This window comes from Mustela nigripes, chromosome 2, assembly GCF_022355385.1.
Source record: "Mustela nigripes isolate SB6536 chromosome 2, MUSNIG.SB6536, whole genome shotgun sequence".
Taxonomy (NCBI): domain Eukaryota; kingdom Metazoa; phylum Chordata; class Mammalia; order Carnivora; family Mustelidae; genus Mustela; species Mustela nigripes.
The window spans coordinates 25315726-25334221 of record NC_081558.1 but is presented as its reverse complement, the minus strand read 5'-3'; the positions used below and the strand labels follow the sequence as shown (position 1 = coordinate 25334221).

The 18496-nt window shown below is 45.1% G+C and overlaps 1 protein-coding gene across 7 annotated transcripts in view; it reads left to right on the top strand.

The window, feature by feature from the left end:
- The window catches only part of ARHGEF3 (Rho guanine nucleotide exchange factor 3), a 315621-nt gene that overhangs the window by 226864 nt on the left and 70261 nt on the right, over positions 1-18496 (top strand). Inside the window, exon 1 of one of the 7 annotated variants that reach the window (XM_059389996.1) lies at positions 17024-17299. The exons of the other annotated variants lie outside the window; for them this stretch is intronic. Coding sequence (XP_059245979.1) covers positions 17204-17299 — 96 coding nt within the window. The 5' untranslated portion in view covers positions 17024-17203. Of the gene's footprint in view, positions 1-17023; positions 17300-18496 lie in introns of those variants that run through there. 7 annotated transcript variants of the gene reach the window in all.

The window sequence follows — 18496 nt, the reverse complement described above, 5'->3', positions numbered from 1 at the left end:
ATAAGGATGTTTTATGTTTTTTTTATAACTCCCACGGCTTGTCACAATTAACAAGACTAACAAGAATTCCCTCGCATCATCTAATTATTCGATCCGAAGTCAGATCCCCAATTCAGATTTGCCTTTGGACTGAACGTTAGGTGAGAGGGAGGGCGTTCTTGTTAATTTGTCTCAGAGAGGTTCTGTGTGGGGCGCTGGGGTGGCTCGGCCAGTTAAGGTACCGACTTTTTTTTTTTTTTTTTAAGATTTTATTTATTTATTTGACAGACAGAGATCACAAGTAGGCAGAGAGAGGAGGAAGCAGGCTCTCTGCTGAGCAGAGAGCCTGATGTGGGGCTCAATCCCAGGACCCTGGGATCATGACCTGAGCCGAAGGCAGAGGCTTTAACCCACTGAGCCACCCAGGCGCCCCAAGGTACCGATTTTTGATTTCGGTTCAGGTCATGCTCTCAAGGTTGTCAGTTGGAGCCCTGTATTGGGCTCCGTGCTAGGGGTGGAGTCTGCTTAAGAGTTTCTCTCTCCCTTTGCCCCTCCCCGCTACTTCCATCTGCATGAAGCTCTGTCTCTCTCTCAAAAACAAAAAACAAAACTTTTTAAAATTTTTCTTTTTTTTTTTTTAATTAACATAAAGTGTATTATTATCCCCAGGGGTTCAGGTCTGTGAATCACCAGTCTTATGCAATTCACAGCACTCACCATAGCAAATACCCTCCCCAATGTCCATAACCCCACCACCCTCTCCTTCCCCAACTCATCCCCCAGCAACTGTCTGTTTTGTGAGATTTAGAGTCTCATGGTTTGTCTCCCTCCCGATCCCATCTTGTTTCATTTTTTTTTCCCTCCCTTCCCCCCCTCAACTCCCCACCCTGCCTCTCAAATTCCTCATATCAGAGAGATTATATGATAATTGTCTTGAGAGAGATCCTTTTGGGGACAAAAAAGCGGGGTGTGGTGGGGAGAGGCACTGGTTGGCTCAGTCAGTAGAGCATGAGACTTAAAGAGGTTCTGTTTGAAGCAGGATCCCAACATGGTTCACTTGTTTCTTATGACTTTACTCTGTAAAATTGCCTCCTCCCTGTGTTTTCCCCCATGCTATTGATTGGTTGGAGAAACCAGGTCATTGATCTTGTGAAATGTTTTCTGTCCTTGTTTCGGTGATTGCTTTTTTGCTTTGTCAAGTTTTCTTTCCCTCATGTTTTCAGCAAACTGGTAGGTGGATCTGGAAGTTTGATAAGCACCATCCTTAATTTTAACGGGGTATTTCGAGGGGAAATGCCCCCTTACAGTCTTTCCCTGAGTGGAGTGTAAGGCAATTATTACTCCCCAGACTGTAGGAGAACCACACAAAGCTTCTGTTGATCATTCAACTGGGTGGAAGAAGTTTGATATAGGAGTAGGTGATTCTATTAGCTTAAAAATACTCCAGTCGTAGTTAGTCATTGCTCTGCACGTCATTCTTATCTTTGTTTCAGTGTCCTAAAAACAGATCCAGAGGTAGGTGTGGACAGGCCCTACCCTCCAGTTCTAGGTAGAGAAGTAATCAGAAAAGGTACATGGCTGTAGTGTTAAGTCATTTCAGAAGCTGCTACCTGACAGAACGTGGTTAATGATCGGTAGCAATGAGAGCCATTGGAAATCCTCCGAGCTGGTTGGATCTGGGAGGGCTTCTGAGAAGAAAACCTTGGTCTAGGATTTTCGTAACTGGTGATGTTTAAAAGGCAGAGAAAGATAAGGGGGTGATGGCTATTCTGGACTTGAATTCAAAGGCACACAAGACTTTTCCAGCATTAGCCAGTCCATCCACTCATGTTGCCAGCCTTCCCTGCTTGTCTTCTGAGATGTTTTCTGTCCTTTGTTCTTTAATTTATTCAACAAATATTTATGGAACACCTGTTATGTGCTAGCCTTGTTTGTGGCACGGGGACGTGGCTCGTGAAGCAACCTGACTTCATGGAGGGAACGTCAGCTGGGGGTCAGAAGACCTGAGCTTACTCTGAAATCTTGTTTTTAGAATAAAACTACAAAAGGAATGCCCCGGGGTTATGGGGACTCCTGGTATCTCCAGAAGGAGACCCCAACAGGTTTGACTGAGGTAAATTTTATATATATATATATATATATATATATATATATATATATATATATATATATATCTCCAACTGGTTGAATGATGTATATATATAATACATATTTTATATATATGTATATCTTAAATTTTTTAGTTCTCCTACCTTCTTTACTCTCTTATCTTTCTTGTGGATGCTCTTTATCCTTTGAGTTCTAAAGCTAAGCTGGAAACTCATGAAACAGTATTTGTCACTGCCCTGGGCAAGGATACAAATGAAAACAAGAAGAATTCTTTAGCTCTCAGACAGCTCACCTTTGTTCAGGTTCCAAGAGCTTAGGATGGAGACAGAGGGAAGGCTTACCTGCGGTTATCCTGCGGGAAGAGGTGTGCTCGTTCACATGGACAAGAACTCATCTGCAGATCGAAAATGGCTTATGATCGACGGGGTGGCTGGGAACAAAGAAAAGAAATTGTTAGCATTTTTTGGCATATTTATTCGTCTGTAGCAGCTCTATTTCTGTCAACTGGATCAAGGTCTTTTTTCTTTTGATTTCAAGTCTGCCAGCATCCAACTGAGTGCTTTCTTTTTTTATTTATTTATTATTTTTATTTTTTTTAAAGATTTTATTTATTTATTTGACAGACAGAGATCACAAGTAGGCAGAGAGGCAAGGCAGAGAGAGAGGAGGAAGCAGGCTCCCTGCTGAGCAGAGAGCCTGATATGGGGCTCGATCCCAGGACCCTGGGATAATGACCTGAGCCGAAGGCAGAGGCTTTAACCCACTGAGCCACCCAGGCACCCGACAGTGGTCATTTCAAGAGGAAGGATTTAACATCCCTTCCCCCTTAACCTCCACCCGCCGCCACCCCAGAGCACCCCGAGTATGCTTACAAGCTAAATGTATTCATTGTGGTTGCTATGCAAACAGTTTCAAATGAACCCCCTGTCATCCTACCCCCCATGATTCCCTTAAGTCCCTCTCTGATATCCTTCCTCTTTCCTTGTCACCTAACGTTCAGCAGGATTTCATTATCTTCAAGATGCAAGGGAATTGAGGGGTCATCCAGTTCTGGGTTTGTTCACAATGTATGCCGCCCCTTCCCCCAGCCAGGAAATCGGGACAGAGGACCACTCAACATCTCGGCTCTTTTGTCCCTAACCTTCTGGAGGTAAAATCTCAATGGACAAGACTTGGTTTGGAAAACTCTAATCCAGTACATTCAGTTTGATCAGAACAGGATCTAGGAAAGTTAAATAATTTGTCCACAGCTGCTGGGAGTCTGTAGGTCAAGGGGGACTGAAACCCAAGGCAGCTTGAGCCCACACACATGTGCTACCTGTAAAGCCACCTGCCTGTTGTAGACAAGTACTGCTGCTCTGTGGCTTTGCGGTGCACTGAGGCCGCCAACATTCAGTCTTCGGGGAGGGCGTGCAGCTGCTGTTAAGACCAGCTGCTGCTGAGCCGACTAAGTCCTCTTATGGATATTCAGTAGCTGTGTGGCCTTGAGCAAGTTACTTAACCTTTCTGAGCCTCTACACCCTCATCATAAAACAGAGAAGGTGCCCTGGGATGCCTGGGTGGCTCAGTTGGTTAAGCAGCTGCCTTCGGCTCAGGTCATGATCCTGGCATCCTGGGATCGAGTCCCACATCGGGCTCCTTGCTCAGCAGGGAGCCTGCTTCTCCCTCTGCCTCTGCCTGCCATTCTGTCTGCCTGTGCTCGCTCTCTCTCCCTCTCCCTCTCTCTCTCTGACAAATAAATAAGCAAAATCTTAAAAAAAAACAAAACAAAAAAAAAAACAGAGAAAGTGTCCTTTTCAGCAAGTTGTGAGGACTCAGTAGGATAATACCTATCACAGGCTTGTCATGGGGCTGGCTTAAAGTAAGTTTTCTAGAGTTTCAGCACACACATGTAAACTCCCTAGATCACAATGGTTCCTTTTTGTTCTATCTGAAGTTAACTCACATCTGTCTGTATTACTCCATTTTTTGGAAAGAGAATCCAATAAGGAATTTTTGATCTGAGGATGTGGCAAACATGTACTCTACTCTTAGAAATTATTTAAACCACTTTGTTTCAATGGTGTCTTTTCAATTGTTTGGTTGGTTCCTGGGCTTTAAGGAGATTCTTTCCTCCTCCAGATTTATCTCCCAGCTCTTTTCGGGACCATAATAAACCTAGCTACTCTTTATAAAATTACTACTATGTGTTAGCCTCTTATCTGGCTTCTCTCTAATCCTCACCTGCACCCTTTGAAGTCGGTGCTGTTCTATCCTAATTGCAGATGAGGGCACTGAGGCTCTGAAAGATTGAGTAACTTGTGTGATTGTTGAAGATTGTTGAAGACTGGAAGACGGAGGAATGACTTAGGTGAGCTGCAGTTGTCTGGATGGGAGATGATGTCTGGGGGGACTCTAGCACTTGGGATTTACAACTGTCAACTTACAACTCAGGGACCTGAGTGGCCATCCAACACCTTTTTGACCAGCAGGAGAAACTGGTGAGCAAAGAAGTCCCAGGACTTGACCAAAGTCGGGGTAGGCGTCCAGGGCTGAGATTTGAACCTAGGTTTCCTGAGTCTTGTTTGATGTTCTTTAAATCATATCATGTAGGCTTGAATCCTTGACGCTTTACATCATAGTCTCTGATATCAGGACACCGGCTATGTTGCAAATAGTCTGAAAATAATGTTCCATTTCGTGATGGGAGCTGAAGGTTCTGGAAGCGAAGTACTTGCATTTGAATCTCGGCTCTGCCATTTACCAGCTCTGTGACTTTGGGCAAGTTGAACTCCCTGTACCTCAGTTTCTCCCTTTATAGAAGGACCTACCTCATTGGATTGTTGTGAGGAACACCTGACATATGTCATGTACAGTCAAACACGGTGCCTGGCAGAGAGCAAACTCTGAGTGGGCCTCAGCTAAGGTCATCATTTGTTGAGTTCCTGGGACTTGCCAGGTATCTTTCAGCACTGGGGCTAGAACCCTGAATAAAAGAATCAAGTGTTTTGTCCCTATGAAGCTTACCATCAAGTCGGAGACACAGATGTTAGAGAATAATGAAGCTTATGATTTATTCAGTAAGTCTAGTTCCATTTATTTACAGAGCACTGTTGACAATTCACCACAGCAAATCTTTCTTTCTCTTTAGTTTTGATTTTTATAAGTGTGTGACCTCAGCACCAGGATTTTGCATCAGAATCTTGGCCTCGAGTCCACAGAGCCCTCAGCCCTGAAGTTCCTGGTGCTGAGCACCACATGCCAACAGCCATCTGTGTGTTGCATCGAGAACAGAACTGGCTGCCGTCCTTCCACTTGGACGTAAGCAGCCTTACCCGAAGGGCAGAAAGGAAGTTAGGAGTGGGGGGAAAATCCACAAGGCAGAAGACTTGGTGACTGAAGGAACAGACAGCTCTCCTCGTCATAGCAGGCCTGTAGGAAGAGGACACAGTAGGAACCAAATGTTGTCATACAGATAACACAAGCGCCATGTGGCCCAGTACCTATTTTTAAGTAACGGTGGTATATTTCAGGCCTGTTCCATCCCATGTATAATGTAGCTACATTTCCCTTTCAGTGTTTTATTTTGTTTTTTAAAGATTTTATTTAGTTATTTGACACAGAGAGAGAGAAATCACAAGTAGGCAGAGAGGCAGGCAGAGAGAGAGGGGGAAGCAGGCTCCCCACTGGGGCTGGCCCCAATGCGGGGCTGGATCCAAGGACTCTGGGATCATGACCTGAGCCAAGGCAGAGGCTTAACCCACTGAGCCACCCAGGCACCCCTCGGTGTTTGTTTGTTTGTTTGTTTGTTTTGCTCATGGTTGATTTTACCGCTGTTTAGAACTTGCTTTCTTGGCCATTTGATATTAAAGGAGTCTGTATTCCTCGTTGCATTTCCTGGCAAATGAGAACATCAAGTTGAATTTTCTGATGAACCCGTGTAAAATGTTACTGCGCAGAACTACCCAAAATGTGGGCTGCCTCCAGCAAACATGCTGATTTTACATAAGGATGCTTTCGTCACGAGGTGATAATATTGGTTTTATTTTCTTTCCTGAAATAAAATAACCCCAAACCAGGCAGTACTTCATAGATACTTCAGTCTTTGGGATGTGATAGAGTCAGAGAAGGTAAGCAACTGTGTTTAAATCACCTTATTTTACAGTTCAAGAACCTGGGCCTTAGTGAGTTTAGTTGACTTGTCCAAGGTCACACAGCAAATTTAGAGGTAGAACCAGGATCGGACCCTCCATCTTCAAATGTAGGTCAGTTTGCTTTTTCCTGTGCCACTGCTTTTTATATATGCACAATGGTTGAGTAAGTATTTGAAATCATGGATTTAAAGAATTATTAACCTCTCTAGAAGCAAGAAGGGTGGAAAAGATCCCCAGCTCCCATCTTTTCCTTAAAAAAAATATTTGTTTATGAGAGAGAGAGAACAAGCCAGGGGAGATGCAGATGGAGAGGGGGAAGCAGACTGCCCACTGAACAGGGAGCCCAAGATCATGACCTGAGTTGAAGGCAAACATTTAACCAACTGAGCCACCCAGGTGCCCCCCAGTCTTTTCCTTTCTAATTCATTGAGAAAAAACCCAGTAGAAAAGGTTACTATCAGTTTGGATTATGTGCTTACCTTGTGCCTAGAACACTGACATACGTATTAGCTCATTAAACTATTCATATATTTTATCTCATCAAAGCCTTACGGCTCTTGTAGCCTCATTTTATAGATGATTACACAGAGGTTTGGCATGGTTAAGTAAATTATCCAAAAGTTAGCAAGTGGAAAACTTGCTGCTTGCATCTAGGCTTCTTATTTCAGAGCCTACATTTTCCTTATGTTCTACCAGGAACTGAAGGATGAGGGGTTCAGTATTCCATAAAGTTGTACTATAGCACCAGGGAAGAAGGGAAACTTTGTATTCTTCAAAAATTAACACATTATACAATTAGTTTTCAGTTTACTAGCACAGTCTGTAGGTGTCTTTCTTTTTTTTTTTTCTTCACTTTGTAATTGTGTACCTTTCCTATTAAAAGTTCCTTTAGGGGATGGTAATTAATTTGGAAGGCTCCATTACTCCCGCTTCCAGCTGGTACGGATGCTTGGCCTCCTCTGGACAGGTAGGAGGGAGGGCGCTGGCCTCTCCCTGCTGAGCTCATAAACTGAAGTGTCTAAATTCAGGAGTGATGCCAGGTGGGGTGGGGGCAAGGAAGGGAGGAAAGGGATGTGGTGTTTGGAGCCCATAACTCAGGAAACATGATGGCACCTAATTTCGGAGTGGCATGAGGCAAGGTTTAGGAAAAGAATAATGAGCTATTGTTGTGGACTTTTTTTCTTTAATGGGTGGGTTGTTTTTATAAAGTTTTTATGAACAGGAAACTGAAGCAAAATGCTGATCCCTTTGGTTTTTGAGCCTGGCCAGCATCATTTTCATTTTTATTTTTGAGTGTTGGTGACAGGCACTTCCTTTAACACTTCTGGGGGTAAAGTGTAACAAGACACCCCAAACCACATTTTATAACAGCAGAATCTGAAAGAAGAGTTGTAGTTTTAGGTCTTCTTGATAATAGCATGGGACAGAGTAAGATCCCTCCCAGCTCAGAGAGAAAGATACCCCTTTCAGAAGCCAAGGTAGTCTGCAGAAAGTTCTCCCTTGAAAAACTTCTGGAAAATTTGCTCAACTTGTGGAAAATCTTTCACATGCATTGAAATGGGTATTGCTGTGACAAAGAAAATAACTGATCAAATTCCCCCCTTTCCCTCAATCATAGAAACCCAGCCCATCCAGCCATTGTCTCCTCTGAAAAATGACCTCATCTTGAAGAAGGTGGTCCTATGTTATTGTGCATTTTGGATGCAGGGCCGATGTTTCAGGCACCTGGCTGCCAACTTCAGAGATGTTAGAAGTAGTTTTGTTCCCGCAGGGTGTTTCTTCATTGCGTACCTTGTAAACGTTATGTCTTCTTGCATTTTCCTGGCACCAGAGCAATCCTTGTACCTACCCACTGCATTTGGTTTTTCTGAGCCTACAGACAGTGCTGGGTTATTAAAGTTCAAGGAGGAAGCCACGTGATGTTAGCTTTACAATTTTAATTCTCTCTTACCTTCCTCCCTTCCTTCCTCCCACACCCTGACAGATGAATTTTGTTTCTCATGTACTGTGTCTAAACTAGAATGAGCTCTCAAAGCATCTCTTGTAAGACTCCAGGTGAGGATGCCCAGTCGGGGAGAGTGGCACCCTCCCTTGAAGGAGCAGCCAGTAGAGAAATCTCCTTCTTCTCCCATTGGCTTTCTTGGATTAAAAAGTCCTTGAGTCCGTACTTTCACGTCAGCCTGAGAACTTGAGATTAGCACCATGTTTAATCTTGTAGAAACACCAGGAAAAACCTCCCCCCCCACCTCGAAGTCAGCCCTCATGAGAGGCCCAACTCAAGAGAACAAAGTTGCAATATAAAAAGCCATGAGGTATGAGTGTGGCAAGTTGGAAAGAAAATATATATATAGGGAGTTCAACCTGGAATCAAAAACCTAAAGAAGGAAAAGGAAGAAAGTGCCTCTGGAGGGCAAGAAAAGGATGATGAGCATCTTACAAGGCATCTCTGAAAACAGCCTCGTTGATACCTTTTGTCACTGATTTTGGGCTCCCTGGCAAGTCCACCCGGTTCCAAAAATTAGTGTAAATTGCCAGGTCTGTGTAAAAAGCTGGAGGGAACTGATAGCTGTTAGTAATAGTCCAAAGGGCCTCATAGCCTCATACTGCAGGAACACTTCTCTCAAAGTTGTTTTGATGCCTTTTGGATTCTTCAAGAAGCATATCTACCCCCAAAAAAATTTTTTTTAAGATTTTTATTTATCTATTTAAGAGACACAGAGACAGAGACAGATAGCATGAGCAGAGGGGAGGAGACAGAGGGAGAGGGAGAAGCAGACTCCCTGCAGAGCAGGGAGCCTGAAGTGGGGCTTGATCCCAGCACGCTGGGATCATGACCTGAGCCAAAAGCAGACACTTAACCAACTGAGCCACTCAGGTGCCACCATCACAGAAACTCTAAATACGCCGTGTTCCTATTACAAACTTTCTTTTCTGGATTCATCTCTTCCATGGCATGTACTTTGATTAGTCCCACTTCAATTTAATGTTCATTTAGCCAATATGGATCCTTCTACCATGTGCCAGCATGACAGAAGGAGCTGGAGCCCCTATGGTGAGTGAGATCAGCATGGTGCCTGTGCCTTTGTAGCTCCCTGTCAGGCGGTGGTGACACCTCAAATCCATCATTATAAGCTGGATGGGTGTTGGAGAAAGAGAGGTCTTCAGGGTTGGGGGTACACAAAGCAATGGTTCCCCTAGACTGGGGATGAAGGACAGCCTTAAGTGAGAGGAATTATTTGGTAGGAAGCCATTTGATAGTTGTTCTTGTCATGCCAAAGAACTAAATGATCATGCAGCAATAAAGGATGGTAGACTAGAAGCCTGGACTTGTGTTCAGCCTTCTGTTTCCAAGGCTTTAGTTTCAGTGAGAACAGTGAGCCCAGGAGACCTGAGTTGCTGAGCTTGGTTTTGGATGTGAGGTGGAAAAAATTCAAACAGAGCGGAACTCACCTCCCACTTAACCAAAGCACCCAGTGAACCTACACCGTCTGTCCCCTCTGTAGTGTTGTCAGAGGCCCATGATAATGAGGAACACTTTTGGCTCACGGGCTGCCCTCTAGCACACACCAGCCAACTTCTGTTCCCACCACATGAGTGAGACACATGCTTCCTAGGAGTCCCCAGGTCTGCTTCTGCTCATTGAACTCATTCTTTAATTAAGGTCTTCTATACACACCACTCCCCTCCCGGCACCACCCCCCACCCCAGCCCCAGATCTTTTTCAAGTAAACATCTCAAGCCAACTGCCTTCCTCCCATTCTCTACGGCTACAGCTAATTTTTTAAAAACTTAAATGCAGTCATGTCCCCTGGCTATGGAGATAAGCATGTTTTTAATCGAAACTCTGGATACCAGATTGTAAATCAAGTTCTAAGAGCCAGAACATGTCTCCTGGTGGGTGGTTTAGTTGGTAGTTTACTTGGAGTATGAACCTGCATATTTTTCCTTGTATCCCTGATGCACCTGTACGTACAGAGCAGGCTCTCCAGCGTATAATAGCTCCTCAGTACTGCATGAGCAAATAAGCAGCTCTCCATGCCCACTCTGGATTTTGATGCTATAACCATTGGGCTAATTACCCAATTAGCCTGGCCCGAGACTCAGTGGTTCAGAATATTCCTGGAATGGGAGAAGTGGGCAGGTTCATTCTGGGACTGGCTGATAACTCTAACAACTCTAACAAGAAGAGTTATCACAACTCTTCTCTGAGGGTGTTTATCAAAAACTCAAATTCCTAGAGTCCAATTCAGCAGACTCAAAGTGGGCCCACAGGTATGGATTTGATAAGCTTCTCAGCTGGTTTCTCTACAGGTGGTCTCTTGAATTCCCAGAGGTCATGTTTCTATAAATATGTAGGTTTTCAAATCCCACCCAGATGATAGGAATATCCCTATCATTGAAATGCACATTTCTCCCACATTTTATTTTTTCTAGAATTGGGATATAGCTCATAATTGATCACATGTTATATTTCAATTGACAACAATTTTTTCTTTCTTGGTAATACATAAAATAATAATACATATTACAGTCTTCAGCATCTTAGGTTTGAGGGAATATTTGATTGCTGAGTTGGTAGTTGAAGAAAGAGAAAACACTCCTATCCAAAGCTAGAATTTACATATTTTAGATTTTTTAATTCCTCCATGCAATGATTAGTGTAGAAAATCTATATAATGTAACAGTAACTGTAGTCTGAGGGAAACAAATATTTTTAGAGTGTAATTTATTGAATTCTTGTTCAAAAAATATGAAATACTCTCAAACAAATGCAGATTATCCATAAAGTTCAAAGACCTTCTGGTAGTATACAGAAAGTAAAGGCTGGCTTATATTCTATAAGCAAAACAAGCCTGCTGATAGTAATCAGCTCAAATTGGAGAAAGTCAGGATTCTTATTGCAAAATCTTGAGTGAAGACAGGTTTCTAGTCATACAAACTGTGTGGCCAAATATACCATATATCAGAAAGACAGTAAATCAAATCCTCTGGGGTTTTTATTTCATCACTGAGTTTGAATTTCTGCCCCCCAAAACAATTAAATAGGGTGAAAAAGGTTTTCCTGGGAAAGACCAAGCTTTGAACCATTTCTTCCTCCTCCCCGATTTCTTCTTAAATATTACCTTTTGTTGAAACTTTCATTTTCACTGGTCTTTTGAAGTGCATTTTCCTATCTGAAGAGTCTAAAACAGTTTTCTGTCCCCTGCCCTTTATTCCCATACTTTTTGTTCTCTTGTCCTTTTGTGTTTTATGAAATCTGTTATTCTGTGAAGGGCCAGATTTGGACAACAGGGAAAGATTCTAGACATGTCAATAATTCTGAGGCTACCTGGCACACTGAAGCATTTTTTTTTTTCTTTCCCGCACCATGCCCAGATTGACATTTGACATTTATCAATGGTTAAGGTCTGAAGCAAGAATATCCTTGAGGTCAACAGATTATCTGTTAAATTATCAGATTAAACCAATAGATTATCCTGGCTCTGATGTTGTATTTTAGCTCTACTCTCTGTTTAATGCAGGGTTTCTCAACAGCACCATTAATTGGTTTTTTGAACCTGTTAATTCTTTGTTGTATGGCTGTCCCTGTTCCTTATAGGATGTCTGCCAGTATCCTGGGCCTCTATCCATTAGATCCACTAGGACCGTCCCCCAGTGACAATCAAAAATGTATCCAGACATTGCCAAATATCACAGGAAGGTCAGGGTGGGGGGACAAAGTTGCCCCAGTTGAGAATCACTGCTGTAATGAACTAGAGACTAGGAAATGTACCTGTATGTGGTGTATCAGGGCAAAACAAATATTCATTTTTTTAAAGATTTTCTTTATTTATGTGACAGACAGAGATCACAAGTAGGCAGAGAGCGAGGAGGAAGCAGGCTCCCTACTGAGCAGAGAGCCCACGTGGTCTCCACCCAGGATCCTAGGATCACGACCTAGGATCATGAGCCGAAGTCAGAGGCTTTAACCCACTGAGCCACCCAGGTGCCCCAATATTCTTCTTTTTTTTTTTTAAACATAAAGTCTTGATTATTTTTGTATTGTAGCTAGCAATCCACAGGATTAGCTGGAACCTGGGAGAAAGAGAAAGAGTCTATCACTTAACCAGTTTTTCAAACTTGTTTTAAAAAAAAATTAGATCTTTAAATGAATGCATGAATGAAGCCTTCCAACTTTAGAATATCCAGGGATATATTTTCATAAATCTAGCCTGGAGCCAGTGGACATAACCCCAGGCAGGGGGAGAGTATTAGCACTGGTATGATTTTAGATATTATCAGTGTTTCGTTTGTGCCATTTTTACCCATCTGCAGGAAACCACAGAATTCACTGCCAGAACTTTTTCAGGATTTTGACTCCCCTCTCCCATTGAAACTGAAGTGGCAGAGCGGAGCAGGAGCTTGGTCATTAACTGGGAATGTTGCCCAAATGGAAGTGGAGGGGAGAGGTGTTGGTACACATGTGTATCCAGCATGTACCTACACGACTGTGTGAGATTAGCAGGGGTAGAAGGGATAGCTCCAGATGCCAGGGGAGCAGATGGAGGTGCACGTGCTTGAAGGCTGGGCTTTAGGGGATTGGCTGCTGTCACCTGAGCTCCTTCTGCAAACGTGCACCTCACTGCTGAGGTTCTAGTTGAAAGGCTGTATTTTAAAGTCAACCGTATTTCTTGAGCAGATGTGTTACACACCTTTCTGGCATAGAGGTTCAGGAATAGGAAGGGAAGAAAGGGGAGAAATGTAACTAAATGAGCACCTGCTCTGTAGTAAACACTCTTTCATTCATGGGTGGGTGGATGGATGGACAGACGGATGGATGGACAAATGAATCGGCCTTTAAGAAAAAAAGAACCGGGGAACCTGGGTGACTCAGTGGGTTAAACCTCGGCCTTCGGCTCAGGTCATGATTTCAGGGTCCTGGGATTGAGCCCCACATCGGGCTCTCTGCTCAGCGGGGAGCCTGCTTCCTCCTCTCTCTCTCTCTCTCTCTCTGCCTGCCTCTCTGCCTACTTGTGATCTCTGTCTGTCAAATAAATAAATAAAATCTTAAAAAAAAAAAAAAGAAAAAAGAACCCACTAACTCTGATGTGAAGTATAATGCTAACAGAACAAGGCATCATCCTGCTGGCTGTAAAGATTGCCACAGCCACTTTAACTTCTGAAGTTTTCGCCTCATGCTGGGCCTGTTCTGCTCACTGCCATAGCAGTGGGATTTGAGGAGTTGATTGATGTCTGGCTGTCTGCTCTTCTGAAAGGAGCTTATAACCAGTGGTAGGCTTGCATGTGGAGGCCCACCACTCCTCCAGCAGCACAAATGAGCCCCACTCTGCCCAGGCGAGAATGCAGGCCCAGCTTTTGGCACCATTCCTAGAAACGCAGAACAGGCTTCTTTATTCCAGTCTGCAGGCTTCTGGCTAGCAAGGAACACTGCCCGGCTGTGAAGCATTTTATAGGATTATAATGGGTTGTGCTGAAGGCAAGCTCTGAAAGGCACTTTGTGCCATTGCTTTGAGTGAAGCTAACTGTGAGGGCAGTGTTGTTCCTAAGCTCATAAACACACACACACAGGCAGGATGGGGAATGCTGGGCTCCAGGGGCCTGCTCAGCTGGGCAGCACTGCAGAGTTGGACTGGCTTCCCTCAATTGTGACACCAGCCTCAGGGGGGTGCTTGGGAACCCTCGTGCAGAGCAGCTTGCTTCCTGACCAAGTCTTTGGTCACAGATACCTCTGGTTGGAATCCAGGCAGAATATCCAAACCCTGAATCTGCTAACATTGGAGCAGTGCATGATACCCGGCAGAGGTTCCAAAGTCAGGGTACAAGTTAGAAAATGCATGGGGTCAAAAATGCCCTTGAAATCCTTGAAATGTCTCAAGGACCACATACATGGCTGTTATACCCCAAATTGCCAGCTTCAGTTTACAGGCCTTATTGTACCAAAACTATGTATCTTTAGACACCAGAACCCTATTTATGGTAGGAGATGTTCATGCTATGAAAGCTTGGAAGCATCAGACCACCCAGAAAAACTCCAGATTCCCACCTTCCCTTTCACACTCACTCATCTTGGGGCTTATGCCTTTTCCCCCCACCCCAGCACTGTTTAAACAGTTACTCGTCATTAAAAATCAATCAGTCTCTTTCTCTCCCTTTGCCTAGCATGTATAGAAGAAAACACAGAAGTTTCCTGCACATGTGTTATGTGGCCATGTATATTAATTGATTTTTATTGTTCTAAATCTTCCGAGGAGGGGCAAAAAAATGGTATGAGAGAAATAGATATGGCAGCCTTTTCATCAACCAATATAACTATTCTTTGCTCCACAATATTTTACTTAAACAAGGTTAAAGTCCCCTCTTTTCGGGGCACCTGGGTGGCTCAGTGGGTTAAGCCTCTGCCTTTGGCTCAGGTCATGATCTCAGGGTCTGGGATCGAGCCCCGCATCGGGCTCTCTGCTCAGCAGGGAGCCTGCTTCCCCCCCTCTCTCTCTGCCTTTCTCTCTGCCTACTTGTGATCTCTGTCTGTCAAGTAAATAAATAAAATCTTAAAAAAAAAAAAAAGTCCCCTCTTTTCCATAGGGTTTATTTATCACCACACTGGGCTCGTGGTATGTCAGACTTCCTGCCCAGCCCTGAGGATTCTGTAGTGAGAAGACCAATTGTAGTTTGCTAGGGTCATTCTTCTCTTCACCTAGTGCTGGAAGTATACTTCCCAACTGGAGGAGAAGGCCTGGTGAGCCACCCCAGGGATCAAAGCCTGTCCCCAAAGAAGTTATTGCTAGCCAGAGTCATCTAGTTGAGATGGTGGGCCTGTGGGGTCCAGAAGAGCAGGAAGAAGGGAATGAGGAACAGTTCCAAATGATTCAGCTCATAGCCTCTGCAGCCAGGGGACCCTTGAGTGAGCCCTGTCACTCTCTCTCCTGGCCCTCCTTTGGCTGCAGAGTTAATCAGGGGCTGCGTTTAGTTGGGTGCCTTTTTGGAGATAAGATTTCCCTTTGTGTCCCCACCAAGCTTGGTCAAGCTTACAGGAAGCATCTATGTAAGCTCCCCATCAGCACAGCTTGGTTTAAAAGATGAAGTTGTGTTTGGGAATACAAATAAGAAAAATTAGTGGTCCAGAAGCACACTTCTCACCACAAAACTTTTCTTTAATCACCTCCTTCTCACTGCTTTACGGTATAGATAGCATATAAGTGATATATAATATATATAAAATACATAAATAGATATATAATAGATATCCTATATAAATATATAAATAAATAGGGTATGTGTGCGTGGGTATATATGCGTATATTTTTAAAGATTGGTTTATTTATTTGAGGGGAGCAGAGGCAGAGGGAAGGCAGAGAGAATACTCAAGCAGGCTCCCTGCTGAGCATGGAGTCCAATGTGGGGCTCAAATCCAGGAACCTGAGATCATGACCTGAGTTGAGATCAAGAGTCAGATGCTACATCGACTGAACCAGCCAGGAGTCCCAAAGTACATATTTCAGGGGGAAAAAAACTCAGGTTCTTTCTTTAATCTCAACTGGAAACCAGTAATTCAAGAGTCTCCTTTACATATGTGGCAAAAACAGGGCTAGCAAAACGGGCCAGAGAGATTCTCCCTTTTCTGAAGGCAGTGTGTCCACACTAGCTGGACAACAAAGTGGGTTGAATTTAGCCTCAGGGTGTAGTTTTGGTACTTGGGATGAAAGAGCTATGTATCACGAGGTTTCCTGTCTGGAAAGTGGAAACTGTGGATTCTGGCCTTAGCTGGAAGCAGAGAATACTACTGAAACAGGGTCTAGATATTTTCATTCCCATTACCTTCTGTACACCTAAGAAGTCAAAACAAAAGACATCATCTCTCCAGACCCCCACCTGCTGTGGTCATGACTTTAAATAGGAGGGGGGAAAGTCCAACAGTGCAGTTCACAAAATTACTTTTGAGACAATGGTCATTTTAATATTTTTAAAAATTAACTTCAAATTTACCAGGTAACACGTATATTTTTCTTGTAAAATTTTTGAGAGTAGCTCTAAATTTAAAGTCTCCTTTGCTGCTTTTCCCAGGTGTACACCCTGGCACTGATGGCCTCCCTTTAGCCCCAGAGGGACTCATAAGTTTGCTATGCATCCTTCTGGATGGTTTTCAATGGTATTTCCTTACATGTTGCTATAGCAAGGCTTGGTACAGCCCGGGGCTCACGTTGCACAGCTTCATCTTGACAGACCCTGTCAGATGGCTCTGAATCGCTGGCTGCCTCTAACCAGCCTCTTCATATTTAAAAACGGGTGCAGAGGAAGATGCTCCAAGGAAATCTCTGGAAGTGGTGGAAATGTGTTTCCTGATTATGGAAGCGGTTACATGAGCGTTTACGTTTGCCAACACTAAACTAACCGTACGCTTAAAACGGGCACATCTTTCTGTTTATAGATTATACTCCAGTGACGTTCATTTAAAAAAAAAAAAATGCGTGAGGGGAGGTTGGCTGGGAAGAAGGCAAAACCGAATACCGCCTCTTCTTAGTGTGGGCTTTTAAAATATGCTCGCTCTCTCCCCGCCGCCCCGTTTCACCCCAGCCTCGGTTGTACCCGCCGCCTCTTCGACCCTGAGTGCCAGCGAGTCACTGGGACAGGGTGGCTCCGGGGATCCGGCCCGCGGAAAGAAGGGTCCCGCGGCAGGTTCGCCCCTCGCAGCGCCGGGGGGTTTCCGCCGGGCGGTACCGGGGTGCTTCGGGGACGCGTCGGGCCGGGGCGGAGTCGGCGCTCCGCCCCACCCCCGCCCGCCCCCAGGTGGGCGGGCCCGGACTAGGCTCCACCCCCCCCTTTCAGCCGGAGAGCTGAGTCGGTCCCGCCAGGCAAGAAGCCGGCTGTCAGTCTCCGTCCAGACGCTACCGCCCGGCACCGTGGAGCTGGGGCCCCCTTTCGCCAGGGAGTTTTGTGGTCGCCTCGGGTCAGCGGTGACATCCCAAAGAGCAGGCCCGGCAGCCACCATGGTGGCCAAGGATTACCCCTTCTACCTCACGGTCAAGAGGGCGAACTGCAGCCTGGAGGTACCCCCGGCCAGCAGTCCGGCCAAGGACGCGGAGGTAGGGCCTCCACCTGGACCTCTCCGGGTCCGGGTCCGTCTGTCTGTCCCTCTGTCTCGCTCCATCTCTCACGCTCTCGGCTCCCTCGCTGTGTCAGTCTCTCAATGCTTGCATCTCTTATTCAGTATGTTCCCCCACCTTCTCTCCTTCCTTCTACCTTTCCCTCTTCCTCCCTCTCTCTCTCCCTCTCTTTCCCTCTCCCCATTTCTCTCACACACACTCTGTCCCCCCATGTCTCACTGTGTCTCTGCTTCCCTTCTTCTGCCCCTTCTCTGTGGATCATCATGAACCTCCTCCTCTGTCCCTGTTCTCTTCCTCTGGGCCAGGGAGCAGCTGCCTCCTTGCCCTGGCCTCGGTTGCATCCTTCAGGGCTGTCAGACTTCTGGCAGAGGGACTTTCTCTTACTGTATCCTTAGGCCCAGATGTCAGTGAAGAGCTACCTTTTAAGCATGGGTTTCCTCTTACCTGGGTTGGGGAACAAGAAGAGGCCTTTGGGGGCCATCTCACCTGTCAGGCTTGACCTTGCAGCTGTTTGGCAGCAAAGACAGGACCTGGCACCTCTGCTTGTCATCTGTGGCCAGTCACTCAGCTGGGGGTCTGGGGGCTAAAAAAGTAATCTGAGGGTCTTGCACATAGATCCTGAAAATGAATTAAACTCCTTGGGTGAGTGGGAAGCTGTCTTGGAACACTGGAAACTTCCCTTTCCGGGAACTTTCCGGAGCCTTGAGGGCGATATGAGAGAGCCCTCCCGGCTTGTGTTTAATCTTGTCTTTTACTTCTGTGTGTTATACCTCTGCAGAGAACTCACTGGTCTTATAGGTTGGGTTCAGCTAGAGGAGAAAGCATCCTTCTCAGTCTTTGAGGGTCTTAGGGAATATAGTTGCTTCTACTAGACCACAGCTTTGCTGTGGCCAAGCTATAGTGGAACCCAAAGGACCCAGCTCATTACTGCTGCTCATGTGTATTACTTGAGAGACTGTCACTCTGTCCAACCACGACTGGGGAAAGTCTGGAGGCAGAAGTGCATCCGACCTTGGTGTGGCAGTCTTGAGGATTCCACACACCCAGCACCCTTGGGTCTCCTCAGCTGTGTGCACTTGGCTCACCAAATTATGTATATTCGGGAGGACAGCATCAAAGATTCATTGCCTCTAACAAGAGCTGCTCCAAGCCGACAAGACTCCAAACAGTCTCCGG